We start from the raw sequence: 15,141 nt of genomic DNA, 5'->3' as shown, positions 1-15,141 counted from the left end.
GATTTATATAAGGGGTGATGAATGAACACTGAAGCTTTTGTGCTTTCTAAAATTTAAAAGCTACTCAATCAGTAGAATTTGCTCAAGAAAAAAATTAATAATACACCATGGCTATGAGACTTTTTAAGAAACATATATATATATATATATATTTTTTTTTAAAGGAAAAATATGTAATTTGGGGGCAAAAACTTGACAATTGAAAATACAGCAGGGGCGCCTGCATGGCTCAGTCGGTTAAGTGTCCGACTACAGCTCGGGTCATGATCTCACGGTCCGTGAGTTCAAGTCCCGTGTCAGGCTCTGTGCTGACAGCTCAAAGCCTGGAGCCTACTTCGGATTCTGTGTCTCCCTCTCTCTCTGCCCCTCCCCTGCTCATGCTCTGTCTTTCTCTGTCTCAAAAATAAATAAAAACATTAAAAAAAATTAAAAAAAAAAGAAAATACAGAACATTTTTAGTTTACATGAAACATTTTTTTTGAACATTTAACAATTTTATTTTTTTTATTTGTTTTTACATTTATTTATTTCTGAGAGACAGAGAGAGAGACAAAGCACAAGTGGGGGAGGGGCAGAGATAGAAGGAGACACAGAATCTGAAGCAGGCTCCAGGCTCTGAACTGTCAGCACACAGCCCGATGCAGGGCTCAAACTCACAAACTGTGAGATCATGACCTGAGGTGAAGTCACACGCTTAACCGACTGAGCCACCCAGGCGCCCCAAACATTTAACAATTTTAAAAATAAAACCTTATTTTATGTGAGTTAGAAGTAGTAAATTTACCTTAAGCATTTTACATTTGGCCATTCTAATGGAAAACCTGGATAAGCTCAGAGCTACTCTTTATTGGAAGCATAAAAAGCTGGAGGTTTTAAGCCTTCATACCTACTAGATCCTAAATCAATCAGAGACTGGGCTTTCTGTAAACTAGCACCGCCGAGTCCTCCCATCATGAGACTGTAAGATGACGTATGAGGCAATGCTAAAAAGAAAAAAGAAGAAGAAATGAAAAAGGTTCACACAAAACAATATCACAAACTATGAAGGAAATCTGTATTTATTGGGACAAAAATGTAACGGTTTCTTTAACAGTTTCTGACTCACTAGATAGTAAGTACTTACTTGAAGAAGAATAAGGAATGGATAACGGCTGAATGAGGCCAGCGGTTCCATTTGGTAGTGACGATGTGCTAACAGAAGGCACTAGGGGAGCAGGCATCATTAAGGGAGGAAGGGTGGTCCCTGAAGTCGCAGAGGGTAAGGGGGTTGCCATAGGTGCAACTGGAGGCAATGAGTGAGGAATGGACAGATTGGGCATGCTTCCCATTCCTAAAGACAAAACAGAACACATTTTCCAGTGCTCGTAATCAACTATAAAAGCACATGCCAGAAAACAAGTTTACAGTACAGTGAGCAGACCCATGTTTATAGAGACAAACTAGGCTTCTTGTTAAAAAGTTCACTAAAGCAGCTTGATGACCTAGCAGTGAGGGAGATACTGCTTTCGATATCAATATTCTGACCTGTGTGAACTAAGGGAATGACTACTAAGGAGTTAAAAATTCTCTTCTAGCATCATCATGAAAGCTAAGCAGCCTTTTCCAATTAAATGTTAGAAAGACTGTATTACCTGATTAGATGTGGGGTTTTGTATAAGGATAATAAATACAGTGCTGTTGAGTCACTCAACTAACACATACACATACACACATTCCCCCGATGTCCCCAATCCCCAAAAAAGGATGTTCTAGTTACTAGATACTATAGGAGAGCCATTTATGCATATGCATATTTGCAAGAAGAAAATATGCCATATATTTCACTTTTCTTATAAGTAACACATCCATGCATTTAAGGACAATTCTTTTTAATTTTTTTTAATGTTTATTTTTGAGAGAGAGGAACAGAGCATGAGCAGTGGACAGGCAGAGAGGGAGACACAGAATCCAAAGCAGGCTCCAGGCTCTGAGCTGTCAGCCCAGAGCCCGGTGTGGGGCTCCAACCCACGAACTGTAAGATCATGACTTGAGCCAAAGTCGGATGCTCAACCGACTGAGACACCCAGGAGCCCGAAGGACAATTCTTTAAAAGGAACAAAATGATGACTTTTATTTATTTACTAACTAGGTGCACAATAAAAGTACAGTCACACAATGATTTGGTATTTATGTCCAGAGCTCACTACAGTAGTGAAAGAATTTAGTGGTTTAAGATCTGACATCTGGAATGAAAGAACAGGTTTCAGATACACAAAAATGCCTAATCCAATGTTCTATTCCAGTGAGTGCTTCTCATATATAATCAATAAGAAACTATCTAATCAAGGGCGCCTGGGTGGCTCAGTCGGTTGAGCGTCCGACTTCAGCTCAGGTCATGATCTCATGGTCTGTGAGTTCGAGCCCTGTATCGGGCTCTGTGCTGACAACTCAGAGCCTGGAGCCTGCTTCGGATTCTGTGTCTCCCTCTCTCTCTGCCCCTCCCCTGCTCATGCTCTGTCTCTCTCTCAAAAATAAATGAAAAAAACATTAAAAAGAAAAAGAAAGTATCTAATCAAAATTAACAGAAAACGGATTCCCTCTGATGAAAGTGTAAATCAAAGTCCATAACTTTTAGCCCTAAATTTAGCTGGGTAATTAATATTTAAATCAGAAAAATTTCTACTTAGGAATAGTTTTAAATTACCCCCTAAATTAAACCATTTCAAGTGAGTTTAAAATTGTTCACATTTTTTCTGTTACTCATACAGAGTACAGAGGAAACTAAGAACACTATTTAAGATCAGCTCTAACCAGGGGTGAGGTCATATAATTTATCATCCATCTGGGAACTGTGAAAGGGGACACTAGCCAGACTTGAGGCCAGAGCAACAGGCATAAATCAGAACTGTCCCTGGAAAACTGGGACACGAGGACACCCCTGCTATGACAGCGACTTTAATATTTCTTATCTCAGACATGAAATTTAACTTGGAGTCTAAGGATTATTGTTTTTGCTAACAAACCCTTTTCTGTTATTGTGTCCAGGACAAGTTTGACTATCAAATGCAGCTAATTCAATTAATAAATGCATACCAAAACGAGCAGAAATTAATGGAGAGAACATAGGAGGTTGTTTCATAATAGGAGGGAGGACCACGGGCAGCTGCTGGCCTTGTAGCTTCAGTTTGATGAGCTTCATCGCTATGGAGAATTCTTGCTGATCCATCTTCCCATCCTTGTTCAGGTCTGATAAAGCCCTAAAAGGACCATGATGTGGGCAGAATGCTATGTAGGGTCACCATTATTTTTGAGGATCATAAAATATGAACAATGACATAGCATTCACGTATAGATCATCACTTAATGATAATCATACATATAAAAATAAACAAATAAAACCACCAAAACTAAATAACTTATACATTAAGAAATACTGAACAAGGATACCATCTTATAAAATACTGCCAGTCTACACAGAATCCACATAGAGAGAAACTATGGGACCTTTGGGATGAATTCCACCAGTGTGGACAGAAAGAAATTATCCAATAGTATAATCATTCTAAATTTAATTTATTAATTTGTTCAAATATTTATTGAAAGCTTGTGATGTGTCAGTACTCCGCCAGGCATGGGAATATTTCAAGTGGAAAGAAAGATGGGGTAGCAGTTGATATTTATTGTAAACATATTAAAAAACAAAACACTAGATAATATAAAGAACAATTTTGTTTAAGGTCAGAGCAGGAAAAGGGCGGACTAATTTGGTGTTTACAGATGATGAAAGAAATGAAACAACTACAAAGTAACAGAAAGAAGATTTTGAGAGTCTGCCAAATTATAAAGAAATGTTTTTCAATGGCAATGTATACATCTTTCCTCAAAAATTCTAAGGACATTAAAAATTTGTCCAATAGAACAAAATCCCAATTATTCTCATTTAGTCAATAAAATTAACTTTTCTAATAGCTGAATACTTAACGACAGACTACAAGTAAAAAAAACTTTTTATTAACACTGTATCAAAAACAAAACAAAACCAAATCAGACTATGGGAAATTTAAGTTCATCTACAAAAAAGAACACTTTACCATATTTCAGCTAAAACAGGAGCCGGCAGGCCTGACTGTAAGAAAAAGGTACGTGCTTGATCACCTGAAGGTAGTAAAAACAAACATTAAGCAGCACATTAGTAAATGGAATTCCTCCAATGTCTCTGAATTATGGTAGTGGGCAATAACAATAACGCTACTGATTTATCATCATTTTAATTTCAGTCATTAAACAATTACACAGAAATACACATATACAATTATTTACATTACATTAATAAGACTTAGATGTTTTAAAACAAAAAAGTCACAAAAAAAGTTACAGGTGGGGCACCTGGGTGGCTCAGTTGGTTGAACGTCCGGCTCTTGGTTTTGGCTCAGGTTATGATTCCAGGGTTGTGGCACTGAACTCTGAGCTGGACTCCCTCCACTCTAACTGTGGAGCCTGCTTAGCACATTGTTCCTCCCTCCCTCACTCCCTCCCTCTCTCTGTCTCTCTCTCTCTCTCCTTCCCTCCCCTTGCCCCTCTCCCCCACTTGTGCTCTCTCTCTAAAATAAATACTTAAAAAAAATGAAGTTATATGCATTAATCAATAATTAAAGGTTATATTATTCATCTTAGTTTCTCCATATTAACTGGGATATTTGATAATATCTCCATTTAATAGAATTCGTAATTGAAAAACACTATTCTCTAGAAGAATTCTAAATAAAAAATACCAGGTGTTGGGAAAGACAGTCCCCTATGGGTCTCTCACAATCCTATATGTCCTGCTGTGTGGGCCAAGAAGGCAAGACCCTTAACCACTTTCTACCTGGGTCATTTCTCAGAGTTGGGTTTGCAGTGAGCAATCTTGAGGCATGAGGTAATGTTTCCCCTGGGCCAAAAAACAAGCCTGCTTACCAAAAATGGTGGGTTCCCCTGGCTGAGGGTTCCTGTCCTATAACACAATCACTGCATGTTTAACATCCTTTTGAGCTCTCTACATCACCCCTTAGGACTCAGGGGACAAGAGAAGCCAAGAGGAACATGCTGATGCTCAAGCTGCGAGCTGTGCCACTCGTTAATGAAGTCCTTTGTCTCTGGATCAGGAACCTTGGGTCTTGTGCCAGCATCCATGAGATGGTAACAGACTACATTGTTAACTTACCAGTAGGGTAATCAAATTCTAGCCCTGATACCAGGGAAGGTAGCTATTATTATAGAAGTACAAATATTAAACTCTAATGGCTAAGAGGATGGATTCCAAAAGCAGACTAAAAAGTTTCAAAGCCCAGATCAACACTAACCATCTGTAAATACAGACAATATAGCTATCTTACAAGGCTACTGCAAGATTAAATGAGATAATGCACTTAAGTACAGCATCTGAAATACAGTACAGATCTGGTAAATATTATTCATTATATTATTATAAATAAAGTGCTCACGTGTTTTGGCACAGAAAAAAAATTTATAAAAAAAAAAAAAAAAAGTGAAAGATACACCTAAATTGATCCTCCTTAGGCTCCGGAGGTCATTTTGCAAAACAAGGGCTAGTGCCAACAATCAACACTTGGTATCACCCTCAAAAACAGAGGGCTAGCATTATAAAAGAGATCACAGAAAAAAAATTCTAGATTATTTTCAAGGAAATGGACCTGACACATATTTCTTCTAGACTTAGTAATACTGATTGTTATACAGGTAATTGGCACAACATATTAGGAGCACATTAATAAATTTGCTTGGATAAAAGTCTCAATTACCTCAAGAACTAACCTGAAAACATTCTAGAAATAATGTTAAAGTGTGAAACTGGACAAGTAAACTGAACTTCTTGAAATTCTTGATTATCATTTAGGATTAGGAAAAGATCTTCTATATGCCAATTCCAAAACAACAAATTAAACCAGTTCGAGATAAAATAAAACTGCTGTTTTTTTTTTTAATTCATGAATTGTGACAGGAATTTTATGACATAATAATTCAAATTTGAAGGTAATCAAATTAAAATTCTAAATTCTAAGGTATTACATGAAAAGGAACATAATTCATAATTGAAATATAAACACAAACCTGTTATGTAACCTCCTGAGGGTTTGAGGTTATCAAACTGCTTGTCATGCTTAGTCCGTTCTTCAGAGGTAATAGCCCACATGTTTGGCCCTCCTAAAACATAAGTGAAAGACAAAGAAATTGTAGTATATATATGAGAATGCTCAAAATAATTCTAAAATGTAAACATAAAAACAAGTGTCCATTTACTGACAGTACTCTACCCCCACGTGACACAAAAAGTAAAACTCTTTCATGACCATATGTACATAGCACAGCCCTGAGGCTTTTCACTCATTCATCTAATTAACATCTATGGAACAATTACTATATACCACTCACTGGCAATGGGCAACAAGCTAAATTCTGGAAATAAAAAGATGAATAAAATATCATTCCCATCCTTTCGACACATTGAACATAGCTGATACCCACATATACTTCACTTCTGACTACCTTTTCAGTTTACTCAACTCCCAACAATAAGAATCCAAATGTTTAAATATATCGACTCATACACACTGGCTGTCTATTATATGAAAATCTGCCTTACAAAGCTGTTGCCGGGAATGCGTTTCATTGAAAAGTAGGTGCCCACTCTAATTTGAAACACTAGATGGATCTGATTTAACAAATATTTCTTAGCCCTAAATGAATGGATTAAAAAAAAATCTATAAACATCCTCTCTTAAAGACAAGTTTTAAGATTAAAGTTAAAAATAAAGAAACAGATGTACTGAAGAACTAAGTTCCTAAAATAGTTAAACCTACACACTTTCTAAATAAATACCAAACACATAGTAAAAACCTACTTAGTTTACTGGTCTATTATAAAGTAAACAAATTACCCTGTCATGCCTCCTGTGACAATTTGGAAAAATGATGATGACAATAAAAAAATAATGACAACAAAAGACGACAGAGGGAAGCAGCTGGCTTTTACTGAGCCCCGACTCTGTGTCAGGGCCTTTTTAATGCAGTAAACTCACGGACTCTCACCACTACCCTATACATGAGATACTATTATTATCATCCCCATGACACAGGTGAGGAAAGCAAAAGCCCTGACGGCAAAGCTAGTTACTCAAGGTCGCACAACTAACTAACAAGTGGCAGAGCTGAGATTAGAACTCAGAGAGCCCAAACTCTGCTACGCAGTCTCCCAATATTTATGGAGAAGAGGCTCACATTCCCTGTACCTTAGCTGCTGCCTCCAAAAATTAGGAAGATTATGTAAGCTTATGGGGTGGTTGTAAAAACCATATGTAATGTGTAATGTATCTATTCTAAAAATAACACTAAATATAATTTTTCATCTATTAGATTGGTAAAATAACAACAGCTAACATTTAATAAAACTTGCCACATGTTAGGTATTTTCCTAAGAGCTTTATGTGTATTGTTTCTAAAAGTCTCACAAGAATTCTATCAGGTAACTATTACTACTATCACTGTTTTCCAGAGGAGGAAACAGAAGCATGGGAAAATTAAATAATTTGCCCAAAGTATCAAAGTTGTTAAGTGTTAAAAGATAGGATTAGAATCCACAGGCTTAATTAAGAATCTTAAACTACCTGCCATGATAGTTCAAAAGAAATAGACCCACAAATATATCGTCACTTGATTTCAACAAAGACATCAAAATAATTTGGTGGGGAAAAGATAGCCCTTCCACTGAAACATGTGGATGTTCTGAAAGATGTTCTGAAAGAACCAGACATCCATAGGAACAACAACAAAAAACCCAAACCACCTCAATCCTGCACCATATGCAATAATTAACTCTAAATGGATCATAGAATTAAACACAGGAGCCAAACAATGAAACTTCTTGAAGAAAGCAAAGAAGAAAATCTTTGTGACTTTGGATTAGGGAATGACTTTTTAGGGCAAAAACTACCCAAATGATTTAAACTTTTTGTTAAGCTGGACTTCTCCTTTCTTAAAGACACTGTTAAAATAAAAAGAGAAGCTACAGACTGGAAGAAAATATTTGCAAAACGTAATAAAGAACATGTATCCAGCATATATAAAGCACTATTCAACTCATTAAGACAATCCCTGCTCCCTGCCTCAAATAATGGGCAAGAGATTTGAACAGACATATGAACAGACATATTGAAGATACACAGATGGCAAAAAGCATGTGACACGATGTTCAACGTCATTGATCATCAGGGAAATGCATAAGAAAACTACAGTAATACTGCCCTGGGTGTGGAGTCTGCTTGAGATTCTTTCACTCTTTCTCTCTAAAATTTAAAAAGAAAAAAAAGGAAGAAAAACTACAGTGAGATACCACTCCATGCCTGTAGAATGCCTAAAATTTTTTAAAAAACTGTTGTCAAGGATGCTGAGCAACTCAAACTTTCACATACCTGATGGGGAAGGAAACGATTTAGAAAAAAAAGAGTCTGATAACTTCTTACGAAGTTAAAATATGCATTTCCCATTGCAACCCAGCATTAAACTCCTAGGTATTTACCCAAGAGAAATGAAGACTTTTTCCAAATAAAAATCTGTCCTCTGACGATTACAGCAGCTTTAGACATTTGGTTTAGAGACCAAAATCTGGAAATAACCCAGAGGTGTTCTGCAGATGAATGCACAAACAACTTGTGGTACACATTTATACAATGGAATTCTACTCCGCAATGAAAGAATTTCATTTATATGACATTCTGGAAAAAGCAAAACTGCAGGGACAGAAATCTGACCAGTGGTTGCCAGTGGCAAAGGAGGGTGGTGAGGGAACCTTTTGGGTGACGGAAATGTTCCATACCCCGATTTACATGACTGTATACATTTGTTAAAACTCATCAAACTATATACTTAAGAAGGGTGAATTATACCTCAATACGCCCAACTTAAAAATTAAACAAAATAAAAATACAGCATCTAATATACGCTTGCTACATGGAGGCTACTCAATAAATTAGTTTCCTTACTCAACCCAATCCCAGGGAACAGTATAATTAAGGAGAAGTCAGAGCATTAAAATCTTTCTCAGGCTCTTTCCTTTCTGGTAAAGGTACCCTTGCCAGAAAATACGGAGAGCGAGGCTTTTTAGTCAGAAAACTGAAGACTATTTAAAGTCTGGAGAGTCTGGTTAGGAAGGCTTGAGCTGCTCTAACACACAGCAGGGCACATCCCCTGGGCAAGGGAGACTGCTTCCTAAGACTGCAGAGGGCCCCGTGGCATCAGGATAGTGCTTTCTTATGTCCCACCACCTCCTCACCTTTCCTTGGCTACCTATCTTGACAGTGGCCAATGCAACCTATCTGATTTCTTGCTTAGTTCTTCATTACTCCAACAGCCACCCTTACAACTTTGTATACATTCAGTCAAAAAACACTTAGGGGGCACCATTGTGACCAAGGACCAGGGGTACAAGGATGAATGAAATGAACTCCTTAAAGGAGCTCAGAGACTCCCTTAGCCAAAAGAATCACATACAACAATCATGATTAAATATTATGATTAATGTCACTTACAGATTAAAAATGTTCTAAAGCATTATAACAAGGAATAATTTTCAGGTAGTATTTAATCTTTAAATGTGAGCACTTCAAAAAAATGACATTAAAACAAAAGATATTAATGCACTAAAAGTTTTACAGAAAGGAAAAGTTAAATAGCAATAAGAAAAGTAGGAAAAATATATACTTCAAAAACAATTTTAAAACAGTTGATCTAATTCTGGCTTTCTTAGAATATATACTAACAGAATCTTTTAAAGAGCCAACAGTTTATTATTTTGAACTTCCAGTAAAACATCTCCCAATATTAGTCTTTAGTTGTTTGTAAGCCTTACAGAAAGTCAGAAAAACCCAAGTTTTGGGGTTAACGTTTAATATTTCCTTAAAAAGCTAACAACCTTTTACACTGTCTGACCACTTTAGAAATGTATTAAAATTCTATCCACTTCCCCCACTCATCACTAAATTGAGAATGTGGTATTTTCATAAAGATTTCTGTTGCTTATTCTCATCTTCTCACCTACTGGCTCTGTCAAAAATGTTCTTATGGTCTATGCAGAAGGAAAAATACACATTTATAGAACAACCACTATATGCTAAATCCCCTGCAGTAAATAGTGTCATCTCTGTTTTACATATATAGATACACCACACATGTATATGCATATGTACACACACACACACACTCCACAAGGTTAAGTCACACAGCTGAGCAGTCAGAACACTTAGTTCTGAATGTACACAACTCAAACATGTTATACCCTGCTCGTATGCTATGAAATTAAATGAAGACTATTTCTGGGTCCAGTTCAAAATAATCGTCAAATGATAGATGTTGACCCAGTACAAACTTCAAGCTCTAAAATACAACTAGAATACTGGTCTAGATAGAACTAAAGCCTCAACTGGGACTTGAATAATAAATCCTTGGGCTGTCAGAAATGCAGACAGTACTATATATGATTCTGTAGGCCCAATGTTAACAATTTCCTAATTACAGAGATGAAAAGACTAATAAACTCTCAAACTCTAAAAAGGTAATGAAACTCTAAAAATAAAATGGCATTTTTTTCTTCCTAAAGCCATTTGCTGTTCCTGTTCCCTCCCCTCTTCCATATTTTGGAATATGGCCACTGCCACAGGCTTCAGAACTTCTTACTCAGAGAACCAACTTCAGTACCCCCATGATTTTAAGGCTGGAACAAGCTACGTTACACTGCAATCAACAGGCAGTGACATGAATCTGAAGTACCCTCTTGCTTATCACCTGATGACTCAAATATCAGGCTCTCTGTATTTACAATTTCATTACATGTTTGAAAAGCAGAAAGCAAACCTACCATGATTAAAGAAGACTCTGGCAAGGATGATTCTGCTGGTGCAGAAGACACCAGAATTAGAGTCACGAGTGGTAAAAATATGACGCACTGATCTTTTTTGCTCTGTTGAGGAGATGGGAAGTGAAGCATCAAAGAGACTAAGAAAAGAATATCTGCTCAATAGAACTTTCTAAGATGACGTAAATGTTCTGTATCTGTATCCCACACCATTTCCAACACAATGGCCACTGGCCACATGTGGCTTTGAGAACTTGAAATGTGGCTATGTGACTGAGGGACTGAATTTATTTAATTTTTATTAATTTAAATTTAAGTTGAAATAGTCACATGTAGCTAATGGCTACTATATAGGCAGCACAGCTCTGTGAGACCAAGTAAGTCTAAAGTCTGTGGTTAGTCTTGGGATGATAAAACAGGGCAAAATACGAGAAATACGTCAGAAGCGTTTAGAAACACGGCTTGGTCTAGGGCACTTATAGACAAGTTCCAACAGTACTGGGCATCGAAAAGATTTATCATCATCTATAATTGAGGATTTGCTAGAAGAGCAAACACTGCTTTGGAAGGCTTTGTGCTACATATGTGGATACCTCTTCCAATAAGATCTTAATCTCTGAATTGCACTTCATTTAGATACATACAAGATTATCCTCAATCTTCAACTACATTATAAACAAAGTGGGAGGATATCACAGTCTACATTTGTTATCAATTCTTCAGAAGTTTTAAAAAATTACTACCTTTATTCCTATACACCACTTATAAGTAACTGTTCAACATTTTGTCTGATATTATTCATTCTTTTATACGCAATGCAATGAGCTACAAAGTAGATACATAAATGTTAAGGGAATGGAAGAAACAGAATGAAGTAAGACTGGGCCTACACTGCTTTCTTTCATGTTCATTTGGTTTATAATACTTAACACTTTGGTTGAAGTTTATAACTAAACTATGTATTTAATACAAACTCCTTTGTATGGTGCACAGAAATCCTCAAATTTGGGAAGAGCACATTACTACCATAATTATTACCCTGATTCTAAACTTATGTTTACTACTCATTGTGGAAAAAAAAACCCATTATTTAATTTTTTAAAATTGTGGCATCAAATAATCTTCATAATCCCACACCATTTCCAGCAATGCTCACATTGATCTTTAAATAAGAGTTCTGAAAAGGCAAAAAAACAAAACAAAACCTTTATCTCAAGCTCCTCAACACTGAATTCTTCCACACAGAATTTAGTTTTACCTCTTACACAAATAATTCATTTTTCCAAAACTTTCCTAAATCTCATAAGGTCAATCCTGAGTCTTAAAATTTTAGATATACAACATGTATTTTTGTATTAATGATGTGCTTAATTTGGCCTTATGACTGAAAATTTTTTTAAAATGTAATTCATCAAATACTAGATGGTAACATTAAAACAGAATTGCTTTTTTGCAAGTGATAAAATTATTCATGATGCTTCCCTCTTTTTTTCCCCTAATGTTCTTTAATATAACTGCTTTCAATTTAAATGTTAAAGAATTACTGACTAGACTCTCTATTATTTTTTATTTGTAATGGCTAATGAAATTTACCACAATATTAAGAACTTTGCATTTTAGATTTCTTTAGCAATTTAAAAACATAATGCATTTTCTCAATTAATTCTATATGACATACACAGTAACTTAATACTAAGGTGGGTCAATTTGTATTTGGGAAAAGAAAACTAGAATCAGAAAAGAAGCTTTAAAAGATTTCTGTTACTGAAATTACTTAAACATTTTCTTTAAAAATGTTTCATATTAAACAATTATGTGTGTAGGCATACACAATCCTTAATAAAAAGAAAACTTAACTATATGCATAGATTACTAAATGAATCTTTATTGGCTTACTCATTATACAATCATCCCACGCTACAGAAAACATCTTTAATATTCTTCACCTTATAGCACTCTGCTTTCTGTCCTCCCATTTTATGCAACAAACACGAAATACCTTTAGGTTATTCTTAACTGCTCAAAGGCAAACACACATACCAGATGATACTGCAGACATGCTTATACTGAGTCACAGGAACTACTGCAGTGTTCTGAAGTAAACTATCAAAACATTTTCAGTAAGATTACTTTAAGTTTTGCATTTATAAGCTTAAGGAAAAATATCAAAATGAGTATTTTATAACCTCTACAAAGAAAACACCCCAAAACCCATAACCTCTTTATCTTGCCACAAGCACAAAGCGGCTTACCATTCATAGTTGTGGGAAACTGAGCCATCATGGTCCTGAATTTTCCTTGCTAGCTCTCAGCCATCTGCAACATAAAAACATTGTGCCATTAATAATACAACAAGGGCAGATCGGAGCGTTAGTGCACCAGCTTAGCAGTGGGAATGTCTGTCCCCTTCAGCTCACACTTTCAATGGAAGACAATGCAGAGTGCTGCCGCTGCTGAAGAGGCAGGATTTACATTTGGGGAAGGGTAGGAGACTTTGTTGGGTAATGGTGCTGCCTTTTAAAATAGGAACACTTATAAGAAAAAAACAGTCACATATGTCATAGAAAATACTGAATAAAGAAGCTGTTGGCATGAGCCAACTTTGTAGAAATTAGCTTGGGAGAGAGGAAGGTTGTTCTAACAAGGCAAGATTTTATTTCAGAGATATCAATTGTATAAATTAAGTATATAAAATGACATGGAAACCAAGATATTCTTTTTTTCTTAATCCCCAAACAAGAAAAATATCCAAAATAAATGTAGCACAGCGTTCCACAGGTTTAAAAAAATTATCTAGAATTACTATAACATATATGTTTATCTAAACATAGTAAATGCACTAGGGAAAGAAGTAACTTTGGGAATTAACAGCTGTGATTTAAATCCCAACTCTGCTATTTTCCTAGCTGTGACCATGGGAGAGTTATTAACCTTTGTGAGTCTCAGATTCCTTATCTATAAAAAATACTTTGCATTAGACTTGTTTTAAGTATTAAACATAATCCAGTACACTGCTTGAGATACAGTGAGTGTTTGATAAATGCCTGCTATTTTGCAAACATCCAGGAAGGAAGAGTGCAGTATAATTTTGAACCCTGAATTATTTTACTATGAATAAATTCAAAATTCAAAATTTATTCCACAAATCTTGAGGGTAGGACTGGCTAGGGCGAGTGAAGACATAGCAAATTTACAACAATGTACTTAGTAATTAAAACCATGGATTATAACATTGTAGGGAAACATCACTATATTAAAAGACCATTCAGTAGCTCTCCAATTTACCCAAATCATTGAAATATTAACATTTTTAGAAGCCCAAAGAAAAATGTTTGCACAAGCCATTGGAACAAAGAAGTCATAAACAGTTACACATCATGGCAAGGTGTCACTGGAGAAGCTGGCTAACCAGCTACCAAGAAGTGCTACAAGGTACTATATGTTAGTCAATTCAGTGTGCTTGAAGAGATATATAACTGTATCAGTATAACCACCAAAAGTCACACTAACAAAAGATTGGTATATAAATCCAACATACTGATTTACAAAGAAATATTTAATAGCCAAGAAACTAACAGTAGTTTTTCTTCCTATAAAGCAAACTATAATGTCTACTAAATGTCGATCAGATCATTATGTGGTGAGCAAAGGGAGTCGACAGTGATTAGAATGCTTAATGCTATCAGGCACTAACAGGCCGACACATTTTATCTACACAAGAACATGCAAGGACTACCCAACAGGGATGGTTCAATCTCCAATAATACTTTGAACGGCACTACCAACTTTACTCTTCTGACTCCCACCTTTTCTGTATGCTACCAACCTCCCTCTTAAAGTGTACATTCTTTCTTTAGAATGTTAGTTCTTTCTTTAGTGCAGCTTCTACATAGCTAAGGAAACTGTCAATAAAACTGAAAGACAAGCTACTGAATGGGAGAAGGTATTTGGGAATGACATATCTGATAAAGGGTTAGTATCCAAACTATATAAAGAACATATAAAACCCAACACCCAAAAAACAAATGATCTAATTTAAAATGGGCAGATGAACAGACATTTTTCAAAGAAAGACATATAGACAGTCAACAGACACATGAAAAGATGCTCAATATCACTAATCATCAGGGAAATGCAAATCAAAATCACAATGAGATATCACCTCACACCTGTCAGAATAGCTAAAATGAAAAACACAAGAAACAAGCGTTGTTGAGGATGTGGAGAAAAAGGAACCCTCTTGCACTATTGGTAGG

General features: G+C 35.8%; 1 protein-coding gene across 16 annotated transcripts in view; it reads right to left on the bottom strand.

Annotated features, from left to right (window-relative positions):
- ITSN2 (intersectin 2) overlaps window positions 1-15,141 on the bottom strand; it is a 147,316-nt gene that overhangs the window by 99,539 nt on the left and 32,636 nt on the right. For 9 of the 16 annotated variants that reach the window (XR_008289646.1, XR_008289647.1, XR_008289648.1 and 6 more), the window contains exons 2-8: window positions 13,138-13,201; window positions 10,889-10,990; window positions 6,091-6,183; window positions 4,071-4,134; window positions 3,073-3,236; window positions 1,124-1,330; window positions 887-983 (exon numbers count right to left, since the gene is read on the bottom strand). Coding sequence is in view for 13 of the 16 variants with exons in the window: in XM_027033291.2 (XP_026889092.1) it covers window positions 887-983; window positions 1,124-1,330; window positions 3,073-3,236; window positions 4,071-4,134; window positions 6,091-6,183; window positions 10,889-10,990; window positions 13,138-13,168 (758 nt within the window). In the remaining 3 variants the exon portion in view is untranslated. Of the gene's footprint in view, window positions 1-886; window positions 984-1,123; window positions 1,331-3,072; window positions 3,237-4,070; window positions 4,135-6,090; window positions 6,184-10,888; window positions 10,991-13,137; window positions 13,202-15,141 lie in introns of those variants that run through there. The other 7 variants (XM_053201172.1, XM_027033302.2, XM_053201173.1 and 4 more) reach the window with 1 other exon arrangement.

This window comes from Acinonyx jubatus, chromosome A3 (genome assembly GCF_027475565.1).
Source record: "Acinonyx jubatus isolate Ajub_Pintada_27869175 chromosome A3, VMU_Ajub_asm_v1.0, whole genome shotgun sequence".
In the NCBI taxonomy this organism is placed as follows: Eukaryota; Metazoa; Chordata; class Mammalia; order Carnivora; family Felidae; genus Acinonyx; species Acinonyx jubatus.
Note: the sequence above shows the minus strand (reverse complement) of the source record. Positions and strands in the feature narration are given on the sequence as shown.